The following is a 12635-nucleotide window of genomic DNA, read 5'->3' on the forward strand; positions in this document are numbered from 1 at the left end:
CCGCCGAGATTACCTACAGTATACGGTCATGTTCAAGTTCGCCACAGCCGTGATTCTTTGCCTGGCGGCCAGTTCGACGCTGGCCCAGCACAACCCCCACTGGTGGGGAAATCGCAACACCATCGTCCACTTGTTCGAGTGGAAGTGGTCCGACATCGCCGCGGAATGTGAGAACTTCCTGGGTCCCAAAGGCTTTGCCGGCGTGCAAGTCAGTCCCGTGAATGAGAATATAATTTCCGCTGGTCGCCCCTGGTGGGAGAGGTACCAACCCATTTCCTACAAGCTCATCACCCGATCTGGAAATGAGCAGGAATTCGCCGATATGGTTCGTCGTTGCAACGATGTTGGAGTCAGGATTTACGTGGACGTTCTCCTCAACCACATGTCTGGGGACTTTGATGGCATTGCCGTGGGCACTGCCGGATCTGAGGCAGAACCCTCCAAGAAGAGCTATCCCGGTGTGCCGTACTCCGCCCAGGATTTCCATCCCTCCTGCGAGATCACCGACTGGAACGATCGCTTCCAGGTGCAGCAGTGCGAACTAGTTGGCCTTAAGGATCTGGACCAGAGCAGCGAGTGGGTGAGGAGCAAGCTGATTGAGTTCCTCGATCATCTTATCGAGCTGGGAGTAGCAGGATTCCGAGTGGATGCCGCCAAGCACATGGCCGCCGATGACTTGTCGGTAAGTTATTCATCTTCTTCCATTTGGACTAAGTATATAATCCCTTTTATTTTCAGTATATTTACAGCACCATTAGTGATCTGAATACTGAGCATGGCTTCCCCCACAATGCCAGGCCTTTCATCTTCCAGGAGGTGATCGATCATGGCCACGAGACCGTCTCTCGTGAGGAATACAACCAACTGGGCGCCGTCACCGAGTTCCGATTCTCCGAGGAGATTGGCAATGCCTTCCGTGGAAACAATGCCCTGAAGTGGCTGCAGAGCTGGGGCACCGGCTGGGGCTTCCTGGCATCCGGACAGGCCCTAACCTTTGTGGACAACCATGACAACCAGCGAGACATGGGCGCCGTGCTGAACTACAAGTCCCCCAAGCAGTACAAGATGGCCACCGCCTTCCATCTGGCCTACCCCTACGGCATCAGCCGAGTGATGAGCTCCTTTGCCTTCGACGACCATGACACGGCCCCGCCACAGGACGAGCAGGAGAGGATCATCTCGCCGGAGTTCGACGAGGAGGGAGCTTGCGTAAATGGCTGGATATGCGAGCACCGCTGGCGCCAGATCTACGCCATGGTGGGCTTCAAGAACGCCGTCAGGGACACGGAGCTCTCGAACTGGTGGGACAACGGCGACAGCCAGATCTCCTTCTGCCGCGGCAACAAGGGCTTCCTGGCCGTGAATAACAACCTGTACGACCTGTCCCAGGAGCTGCAGACCTGCCTGCCAGCCGGTGTCTACTGCGATGTGATCTCCGGCAGCCTGGTCGATGGTTCCTGTACCGGAAAGTCTGTCATCGTTGAAGACAGCGGATTTGGCTACATCCACATCGGGTCTGAAGACTTCGACGGTGTGCTAGCTCTGCACGTGGATGCCAGGGTTTAGTTAGGTAACACAGAAAACTGGGCTTTATTTCAAAAGTCTCAAATTACAATAAAAACGAACGCACATAATTTATGGAGGTTTTAGAGCTAACTATTCGAGTATGTGTGTACATGACTGATCGGTAACAAAGTAAGATATTAAACGCGGTTCAAACTGGAACTGGACTTAGTCTAACAGTGCCACGACAACGACAATCCCTGAATACATAACTGGTTATGGGGGTATATCTATGAAAACATCTTAGTGGGGTATTTCTGGGGGACTCTACATCCACCTCCGATCCAGCTGGCACACTGTAAAATCGCTCTGCAAATAGAAGAAGTTGGCATTCGTGAAATTGTAGTTGGCTGCTCTGGCCAAGATCGCATCGCTCAATATATGTTATATATATATCTGGTATAATTTTATATTAGCGATCACCTCTCGCAAGCATTCAGAGGAAACCAAAAATCTCTAACTGATCAAGCGGCGAGTTGTTACCGGCGACTTTTTATCATTTTATCAGTTTGTTAGTTTCAAAACAAGCAACTACAAATCAAAAATAGCAACGTTTCTACTGGCATTCCGATTATTTAATGTATACTATATATCTGAATCGACGGTAATCCGGATCTAGGTCCAGATCCAGATACAGATCCATATCCAGAATCGAGTTGTCGGCTGTTGATGTGGCAAATTTTGTTAATGTGGCTAACGTACTTAACGATTAGTTACCATTTAGTTGGAATTAAATGCTCATGATGCGTAATTACCTGTAAAATGCTGATATCATTCTTCTTCTGAAGTACTCAATACGCTAAAAAGCCAACGGTTCTTAATCACTAAGGAGTTATTACATACAGTGTGTATATTTTTTTGTAAATTATGATACTCAATAATCTCATTAAAGGGTTCGGGTTAGTCCGTCTTGTTTAACTAACAAACACAGAGTACAAAAACCTTGCTCAAACTTTAACATTAAATATTAATTTCTGGTAATACGATAATTTTCACATCTTTTTTTCATATTTTAGTATTTTTTCTTTTAGATTTAAGTACGGCCCCAGGTCCAGCTTTAATTTACACGCGCATGCGCACAATTTTTTATCAGATTTTAGTCTTAGAATTTAACTAAAAAAACGTCTCTGACCTTTCGCGTGAATAGCAGCGCAGTTCGGTTACATTTAGAATTTAATTTCATTAGGTTCTTAAGAATCAGATTATGTATATGGATTACATTATGTCATCAAAAATTTGTAATGCCCGCGCAGGTAAGCGCATATATATATCTACAGCTATATAACAGGAACCACGTAAAAATGCACAAATACTTAGCTTACATCTTTATAAATTTCTTCTGTTTTTAGCTTTCGACACATTTTTTTTCACACAAATTACAATACAACATCAAAGTGTGAACTCTTATGCACATTAAATATATATAAACTTTCATCTTTTGTCTATTTTTTTTTTGTTTTGTTTTTACACATTAGTCAGGTAAATCGTGGGAGGAATTATTGTTGCGCATATGTTTGTAGATGATTTAGAATATACATTGAATATCCCTATATTAAAAGATGTGTATATGCTTTAAATATACAGTGGCTAGATGCCTAGGCAATCGTTCAGTTTGTATCCGTGGATCTAACGAGGGTTGCTTGACAAATCTGCAGAGATCATAAGTACCAGGCCCCCAGATAAGGCGGGGATGGATCGACTGACTGACTTCGGTGGGGCCGAAGTATTTTTCGCTTTGGTAGAGCTTTTGAAACGGCCTAAAAACCAGAACCATTTTATAAAGTTTGATTGCCGAACGCCTCCAGTTCGGTGTCATCCTTAACACTAAGATTTGAGAGCATTTTTGTATATAGATTCAACATTGAGATTGTCAAAAATATATATAGTAATAAATGTGAATGCTTTTGAGGTTTAACTTGATTGGCATCAGCGAGGGATGATTATTGTTTTCCTAACATTATACAATATATTTAGATTTTTCTTTAAGTATTTGCAAAACAGCAATCGGTATGGATTCTCTTTTGATTTTAACTCGTTTCTATTTTCAGTTTTTCAAGTTTTAATTAGTTTTCAAAAAAATGTTTGCAAGATTCTTATCAAAAGCGTCTAGCCAGGTGACATTTTTAGTTAAAAACATTCACAAGCTTTGAAAACATGCACTTTTTGAATTTCAAGACGTTTTCAAATATTTTTTTTATCAGTTTTTACTTTTTTAATGCTTTTAACTTTTTGCTTATTTAAATACCAAGTACTTTGATTTTCACCTAAAACTTTTATTCCTGGATAGCTTAAAAACTCTTTCCTGCATCATGGATACGTTTCCGGCGACTATCGCGCCTCCTGTACCGATCGATAATCCTCGAGCGATGCCGCTCCGGACACAAGGCCTCCGGAGAGCTGTCCACCTTCTTCATCACAATGCGGAAGGTGAAGGTGTGCTTGGGAGAGGCACTGGCCGCCCGCCTCGGTGACGGGGGCTCGAATTCGCTGCCACTCGAGAAACCGCACGAGGAGAGCGGCCCGGGGTGTGGCAAGGGCACCGGCCCAGATGGCACAGCACCCGGGACCCGCGGCGTGCCATTCGTGTAACCCGACGGGGTGGACATGGAGCCGGTGGACAGTTGCTGGGTGAGCACGGAGCTGGGACGAGGCTCGAAAATGGAGGCGCATCTCTGGTCCGTGCAGAGGAAGGTGCGCACCTCGCGCTCCTCGTCGCCCTTTTGGCGGACAGTCAGTGGAAAGTGCTTCCGGCTGGGATCGCCGTAAGGACTCTTCTGCGGCTCTGGCGGATAACCATAACCGTGCGGATAGGAGCCGCTGGAGTCGTAGCTGTCCCTGGAGCTGTAATTGGAGGAGGTCTGCTGGGAAAGTGGACTACGTGCCCTGGAGAAGGCACTGAACGGAGACACGTGCAGCTGGCGGAAGTTCTCCGTACGCTGTTTCTTCGTCATGGCAGGGAACGGAAGGCTGGGCGACCGCCCACCGCCCTCAGTGGGCGTGTAATCGAAATGGGTCTCCAGGGAGGACTTGCGCCCGCCACAGGAGGAGCCCGACCGCTGGAAGGTCTCCGCATCCACTAGTTCTATGGAGCTCTTGCGTAGATCTACAGCTCTTCTGCCCTGGGCACGCTCGTCCGTGTCCACGATCTCAAAGCTGGAGGTCTGATCCTCGTAGCTGGTGGACTGATACCTCGAAATCGAGACATCGAAGCTGGTGTCCCTGGAGGAGTAGGGGCAATCAAAGCTAGACTCGCCACGACTCGACTTACTCCATTTGCTCTCGACCAGCTCGAAGCTGTCGCCGCCAGAGTCCAGCCGCTGGAGATTGATCAGATCGGTTTCGGTGTCCACCCCGGGACTACGCAGTTGCTCGAGAAAGGGGGAGCGCGGTGGATCGAAGGAGGAGCGCCGCGACGGTGGCTCAAACTCGATGGTAGGACACTGCAGCGGCTTCTTCTCGGGTACCTCGGCCGCCAACAAAGCTGCCGAAACGTTTTCAGCCTGGGCAGCGGCCGGGTCCGGCTCTTCGGTCTCCCGCCGCAGCGCCTGCAGATTCACATAAACTGGTTCTGGCGGGTAGGCTTTCAAGATCTCTACCAGCTCGGCCCGCATCTCCTCGGGTATCATCAGGTCGTTGGAGTCCGACTCCCGTTCTTCGCTGATGCGCGGCTCGATGGGTTCGCGGCTCTCGGAGCGTCTCGTGAAGTGATGAACTGCGACGGCGCCACCATCTCCGTTGAGAGCCACCACTTTCAGAGAGTTGGTGACCTCCTCCACGAACTGGGCCATGGCAGCATCAGGTTCCACCTCCTTCTTGGCCTCCGGCTCTTTGCTGGCTTCGGCTTCGGGTTGCGACTCCGCTTCGAAAGGCTCCTCCAGTTCTCGGAGACGTTCATGCTTGATATAGGACTCACCTACCTTCTCGAAGTGGACGTTGGCCAGCTCGAAGGGCAACTCTTCTTCAGCTGCACTAGCTCCACCTACCTGCTGCTCTGGATGGCCCAGGCTCAGATCTGCACTGGGCCTCTTGGATCCCGCTGCCGAGCTTCCCTGTTTCTGCTTCTCCTTTTCCTTCTCCTCCTCCTCGCGTTTGGCAGACCGCCTTAGCTTCAAGGACATCTTGGTGTAGTGGGCAAACTTCAAGGACATCTTCGGCTCGAATCCAACTTCGGACATTTGCTTCTGCACAGCACTCTTGGCGGCGGTGGAGGAAGCCGCTGGACTAGCCGAGAAGGTGCTCTGCCTGATCAGGGGGCCACTGGAGGATCCCGATTCCGCTCGCGTGAAGGCATTGGCAAAGCGGTTCGTCCTGGTGCTGATGTGCTTGGATGGCTTCCTTACAAAGGCCAGGATCTCGCGCATCACGCTCTTCTTCTCCTGTTGCGGCTGAGCGGCTGCCTCGCGCTCCTTTTCCTTCTCCAGTTCTCGGGCAGCCGCCTCCGCGGCTTCCCTTTCTCTCTCCGCACTCTTGTATGTCTCGGCGGGATTGGAGACGGTTATGGGCGGTATGGGGCCCATGGGCGAGCGCTTCTCACTGGCAAAGTATATGGGTGTAAACAGGCTAATGGATGGTCTCTTCATGCCTCCAAAGCCAAAATCTTCAGGCTCGGTGCCCATGTCCTGGACATGAACCGTCGACGTGGGACTTCTTCTGGATCCAGGTGCTCCAAACTGGCAACCGAAATCGGTGGGAGCCACTGCCCCCAAGGGCGAACGCCTTTCCTGCGTGTGGACACTGAACGTAGGACTAGTACGGCGCGGCTCACCCGTGGGACTTCTCAGCGTGGGACTGGCCAAGGGATCGTTGGGTGACCTGAGGCCACTGCCGGGAAAGAGAGGACTCCGGCGACCTTGAGGACTGCGATCGTTGAGGCCGACAGGACTGCGTCGGCCCTGCGTCCCCAAGGAAATGGAGAGCTGGCCACTGTTCTTTCTTCTGTTGGAGGCGCGGAGAGTTCCTTGACGCGACAGCGAGGTTGGCGTCTTCTGGGAGCTGCTGCCAGGACTCTTGGATTCGGGCGCAGGCAAAACCGGACTCTTCGGCGTCAACGGACTCCGCTTTTTCTCCCCATTGGCTCCGGTTCCGGCTGTCAGGGCAGTGTTGAAGGTGAGATTTGGAGCATTATTGGGACTTCGCCGCTCAGAGGGACTGCGGCGCGTGCGGAAGGACTGGGACTTGGCCTTCCGGATCTTTGGCAGCGACTGGTGGTGGTGTCGGTGGCGATGGTGGGAATGCGGCTGTTGCTGCTGGGACGAGGAGGAGGAGGAGGGGCCGTTCAACTTATGTTAGTTGCTGTGATGCATCCCGCTGGTGGGGTCGCTGCTGCCGCTGGAGCTCAGCGTGGTGTTCGATCCGTACGGATCCAGTGAACTTTGCACGGACATCGAGCGGCCCTGGTTCTGGCGGGCCCGTCTCACTCGGCTAGAGTTTGGAGAGAGCTTTCCGGGGTCGATGCTTTCTGGGTCTGCCTGCAAAGTGTAGAATCAGACATAAAGGGGACAACAGGATGGATGGACGGAATGGAGTGCATGGACGTTGACGGATGTCGGATGTTGGATGCCGGATGGGTCGATGGACAGAAAGACAGACGCACAGATAGATGAAGAGATGGTGGCGTGAGTGACTGAGTTAAACACCAAGGAAGCAGCGCAAAGCAATCTAGAAGCACAGTGCAACCCACCTGGTAGGCCAGAGCATTCATGATGATCGTGTATGGAACTAGATTCAGGGGATGTATCTCTCGCATCAGCACGTTGGCAGGTATCTTATGGAACTGTATATATTCCACAAAGGTTCCAAGGATCTCCTTGATGTCAATGTTCTGCAAGACAATGGTATGAAGAGAAGAGTCCTAATTTGAAAACCACAATCTTACTGGATTGTTGTCGTAGTATTTTTTGCTCCACATTAGTGCTGCCTGGAACTTGGTGAACTCATCAGCCCTCAGCTCCTCCCTGGCCAGAATCAAGCGCACCACATGCTGGGGTAGCAAAGTAAAGCTGCCCAGGTTCAGGACCTCATTGCCATGCTCATCCACAAACTCCAGCACCTTTTGCACCAAGGTCTTGGTGCACTTGTATTGAATGTAGCGCTCGGCGGAGGCCAACAAGGCGCAGACAGTGTCCACGTTGATGCAACATTGCACGAATCCAGCGCAAGCGCGGCGCAGCTCCTCAAGGCCGTAGTAATCAGCAGCATTCATGACACCTGTTAATCAGGAAAACTCGTCAAACAAAATTAAAAATACAGTAGTTATTGAATTTACCCAATAAAGTGCGGGGCTGAAGGGTCACACAGCCCGTGTGAATGTATTCAATCAGTTGGCGGAAGACATCCGGTTCGAACTCCTCAATAATCAAGGTTTGATGCTGCTGACCTGAAGGCTAAATATTCAAAATACAATATAGTAATTTATAAAACAAAAGAAATGTGAATCATCTAACATAACAAGAACAGCTTAGCGGGCAGAGACAGGTGCATAAAGTTTAATTTTTGTAGGCATTCCAATGGTGAAGTTCAGGCAAGCCCAAAAGTAACTCAATTATAGATTTGTAGTAGGTGTTTTCTTTATTTTCGATAAAAGAGTTAGGCAGATAGTAAGGAAGAGTTGGAAAGGCTAAGAAATTTAAACCGAGCCAAGGCATTCAATAACTATCTATAGGTAGTTTGGTATAGCAATCAAACATTTGGGTTTTCAAACTCATTTTGAAGCCAAATACTAGACACTTGGCCAGAAGTACATTCTAAATAGACATCTAAACATAGCCAATAATTGGGTTATTTGTTAAGCTAAAGCAACTATCTTCGGATATCCGAATTATAAAATATCCTTGCAAGAAATTTATTTAATAAAAAATAAAAGGATTTTAAGGCAGGTTCTTTAAAATTAAGGCAAGAAACATAAGTATTGTATTTCTTTCGGACTATGGGAAAGAATATGCAATTTAAGGATTCTTGATAATCCTCTGTATATTCTGCAAGGATAATGAAAGACTTCATTTAATTACGACACCCACACGTTTACAATTACAGATACACATACACGCACAGAGGCTGTATTTGATGCTTGGTTACCTCGGGTATCGGAGCTAATTGTTGGGTGAAACCGGTTCTCTATGATTTTACGGTTTACGGTTATGGTTACGGGTTGCGGGATAACGGTAACGAATGAGGAAGATGGAGGTTGTCACAACAGAGAATGCACGAGAACATTGATATCAGTTAAATGGATTTCGATTTACAATACACATCATATATAGAACATAAAGAATGAAGGTGTAACTCAAAAGGTTGTTAGTCGTATGTAAAAATAGCCCCAATGATGCAGGACCCACGGCAAAATGCAAAATCACACAATGTCACTCGCACACACACACACTAGCACACAAAATGTATGTGAGAAAGGTCTCCCCCTCCCCCATTTGGGGGTGTTATTGATTATGGATGAATACATATCCCCCAGGATAAATATATAATGTACTGGCAGAGATGCGGATACGAACCTGTTGTGCCGCATTCTGAAGGTTGAGCAGCGGCTCCGAGGAGCGTTTGAGGAAGAGGCGCAGCTTGTTCTCCTTGGTGGAGGTCTCTCGTTTCCTCTGGGGCGAGGGGGCAGCATAGAGCATCTTGGCAAAGACCCGAGAACGAGATGCCAGCACGGCCTGCATAGGGAAATAAATGATTATTTTTTACTGTATATGGCAATCTTCTAGTCTTGAAATTATGCAAAAGGGCGGACGGACGCATTGTTGGAGAAGCTATTCAAAGGGAATGCCATTTAAAGGATATATATTATGCCGGGACGCAGAGTGCCGATTACGCAGTGACCTGATTTCAATGCTCGGCCACACAGGATCACAAAGTACAGGGCTGCTGAATACCAAATACAAAATGCGAAATACAAAATACAAACCTTGACGGCACAGACGGGCTCGCGGGTATCGCCCACCAGGAAGGTTACATCACACAGCTCGGGCATGGACGCCAGGAACTTCATGTCCTCCGCTAGGCCCGTCTTGTTCTCGAAAGTCGAGAGGTCCGGCTCTGCGTCAGCCATGCCGGGTAGAATCAATGCCTCGGGCATCTGGGTTTACTGCAATTACAAATGTCAAATGGTTAAAAGGGGCACTGTTTTAGAACAAATTTTGTAAAAATCGAAACCTTTATGGGACTATATACCATGCAATTGAGTTTCATAATCAAAGAAGGATAAAAAAAGTGGTTTGGTAAGTGACTTGCTCCTCTGTTTCTTTCCGAATCTTAAAATCAATTTAAATGTAAAATGTCTATAAATAATTTCTTTATTATCCAGGGTCCTAGGCTAAAACCCTAAAAGCCAGAAAAGAGCCCATGAGACCTTGTTGTAATTAAATTGTAATTCACTTCCACTTTTGGCCTCACCCAAGACACGCGTCTGCGCCAGCCCTTCTCCATCGACCCTCCCAGTTTCACCCAACACCCATCCATCCCACCCTTCAAACCCATCGAAACAGCCTCCGTGAATGCCCTTGAACAGGGCTAACTGGCAACTAAATTACAATTACCATAAAGGCGGGCAAAAACGGAAAAACGGAAAAGGCAAAAGGTAAAAAGGCAACCTCAAATGCCAACAGACAAGGTCCTGTCACAATCGGCTACGCACAAACAACATCAACAAAGATCAGGATGGCCTTGTCAGGTGGTTGGGCTGGTTGGGTGGAAAAAGTGGGTGGTGGTTGGTTAGCTGGGTGGTGTGAAGATTTCAAGACAATGCAGAAAATTACTGCATACTTCGAGACAAGTTTCTTTGAAACGAGCAGATGGCAAGGAGAACATGCATTGGAAATTGGAATTGGAAAAGTTTCTCACAAGACACGAATGGCAAAAGTTTAATTATTTTACCTGTAGGCTGGCTCTATATATAAAATCGATTTTATAAAATGTGTGGCAAAAATAATGTTGAATCTCACCCTTGAATTACTTACCTGTTGCAATGTGAATTCGGGTTCTGGTCCCTCTCCCACAGATTATTGTTCATATATTATATTTCTTTGTTATTTATACACATAAAGTTTTATTTAACGGATTGTGATTATCCGTTTTCAAGCTTAATATTAAATCATTTCGACTGCAATTCCAAAAAAATATGAGCAAAGTGGGGAAAAAAGGATGTATACAAAAATTCACTTGCCAAGACAATCCAAAAAAAATTATGTATAGTATTTACAAAAGTGTTGTATTAAATATTATTAGGGAAAAAATGTTGTCCCTCTTAGTTTATGTTACAATTTACAGCATGCCAAAAATTTTGAAGGTTAAAATGTGGGTGGGTGATACCAAAATTGTGCTGTGTATAAGTGCGTGTCGGGGGTGGAGGAGCACGGGGCAGGAGGAGAAATGTGTTATATACGAAAATGGTGTATGTGCCACACATAAATCATAGGGTCAAGAGAAAAAGAGAAAGTCGAGTGGGATAGCAGGAAGGTTTTTGGATTAAAAATTTTATTCGATTCTGATTAGCGAGTGGAAAAATGGCTTTTCGCATCTGGAGGGGGGTTTTCCACTAACTTTTTTCCAACCAAGTGGGGCGTCAAGTGCGAAATTTTTCAGAGCTGTCCGATTTCCGGGTCGCTGGGGCTGGTGTCTCACTTTCACTTTTTCACCAGCGACAGTGTGAGCGTGTGGGTACGTGGATACGTGGCTATGTGTTTATGTCCTGTTGTGTGCGTGTGTTAGAAGCAATCAAGGCAACAGAAGCGACACTGGACACACTCACTCCTTTGTCCTTTCACTCGCCCAAAATGCTTCGACTACAAATTATAAACTTGCATTTAATTCAAGGGCCAGCAAAAAACAAGGTGCTGCTGTGCTAAAGCAAATGGCCTGTAATTTGATTTTTCTCTACTCTGGCTTTTGGCCAACACAGACACCCACACCAATACAAATGCACACACACACACACACAGAGAAAGAAGCGCACTCAGTGAAAGCAAAAGCGTGTTTGCTGGACGTGAATTTGTGAACCGTTTTGCACGAGGCACGGGAGCGTTCTGACCGAAATAATTGTGTCTACATCCGAGGAGTCCGCCCTGCGTTGGGTCCTGCCTTGGCTTTCTAAGTTCTGCGCATGTCCTGGCTACATCGATCCGCTGGTGGTGGCAACAGATTGCTCTGGCTCCTCCAGGCAGTCTTCAAAGGACAACGTGGCCCGCAGCCACTTGTTTGCATCAGGACGCGTGTTTATCCGCCAGTGCGCAGGTCCTGCGAGCGCCAGCAAACGTAAACAAAGCCGGGACTCGAGCCTTTGACAGCAAGCAATTGACAGTTGGCTGTGGGCAGGACAATCGGTCCACTTGACATGCGCTCTGCAGGCGCCCGTTGGCCACTCGAAGGCCGGCGTCCTGGCGGTGGCAACCCTCGCAGCACTTGAAAAAATATTCACGACCTCACAAGTTGGGTTTAATATGTGGCATTATTAGTGGTCTGGGAAAGGGGGCTGGTCTCTTCTTAGCAGAAAAATATGGAAATGTTGAAACTAAAATACTTTTTTTTATATTTTTTCTCGCCTCTTAATATATCACAGCCTCCAGTTCGTTACAATCTGCAAAAGATCGTGAACTTCCGTTTTGCTTGAGATAGCAGCTACCCCTTCTGCATGGTCTTCCTCCTTGCCCTGCCCTGCGCCAGATCCATCCCTGCCCCAAGGCGAATCCATTAATTACATTCACAGCTCCACCGCAGGCGACAGAGAACGTATCCAAAAATAGCTCTCCCTCTTGCAAATACCGAGCCATAAATCTTCCTGCCGATCGGCTGGCCGAATTGCAACAACAGCTACGGCCAGAGGCAGGTAGCTAAAGGTCAGGGGTCAGAGCCAAGACTGGACGATGTCCTGACGCCACCGCCCCGCTGTGCATGGTGAACAGTTAACGCACAAGTCAATTTCAATTGCATTACCCACTTGACACGTCGCGACGAAAACAAATAAACAAACAAACCAGCCACCGACAACACAAGGATGCGGCAGCCGTGAGAAAAAAAAAACCTAGAAGACGACAGAGGAAAGATTTTCTTTCGGGGATGGGGAAGGAAGA

At 47.7% G+C, this 12635-nt stretch overlaps 2 protein-coding genes across 5 annotated transcripts; one reads left to right on the forward strand and one right to left on the reverse strand.

Moving 5' to 3' along the window:
- Positions 1–3: 3 nt before the first annotated feature.
- On the forward strand, positions 4–1634 carry LOC6492912 (alpha-amylase-related protein). The gene is made up of 2 exons (XM_001960605.4): positions 4–682; positions 739–1634. The coding sequence occupies exons 1-2, from the start codon at positions 29–31 to the stop codon at positions 1564–1566; spliced, it is 1482 nt and encodes a 493-aa protein (XP_001960641.1). The 5' UTR covers positions 4–28; the 3' UTR covers positions 1567–1634.
- Positions 1635–2935: 1301 nt separating this feature from the next.
- LOC6494264 (serine-enriched protein) lies at positions 2936–11622 on the reverse strand. Of its 4 annotated transcripts, XM_032451337.2 has the most exons (10): positions 11110–11622; positions 10527–10669; positions 9476–9655; positions 9066–9224; positions 8638–8676; positions 7829–7946; positions 7439–7770; positions 7244–7384; positions 6981–7031; positions 2936–6806 (listed from the first exon to the last, which is right to left on the reverse strand). In XM_032451337.2, exons 3-10 carry the CDS (start codon positions 9644–9646, stop codon positions 3852–3854), a joined length of 3966 nt encoding a protein of 1321 aa, XP_032307228.1. In that variant the 5' UTR covers positions 9647–9655; positions 10527–10669; positions 11110–11622; the 3' UTR covers positions 2936–3851. The 4 variants fall into 4 exon arrangements, with proteins under 4 accessions (XP_032307228.1, XP_032307227.1, XP_032307226.1 ...); XM_032451336.2 differs by having other exon boundaries at positions 6731–7031; positions 11566–11612; XM_032451335.2 differs by lacking the exon at positions 10527–10669 and having other exon boundaries at positions 6731–7031.
- Positions 11623–12635: the final 1013 nt, after the last annotated feature.

This window comes from Drosophila ananassae, chromosome 3L, assembly GCF_017639315.1.
Source record: "Drosophila ananassae strain 14024-0371.13 chromosome 3L, ASM1763931v2, whole genome shotgun sequence".
In the NCBI taxonomy this organism is placed as follows: Eukaryota; Metazoa; Arthropoda; class Insecta; order Diptera; family Drosophilidae; genus Drosophila; species Drosophila ananassae.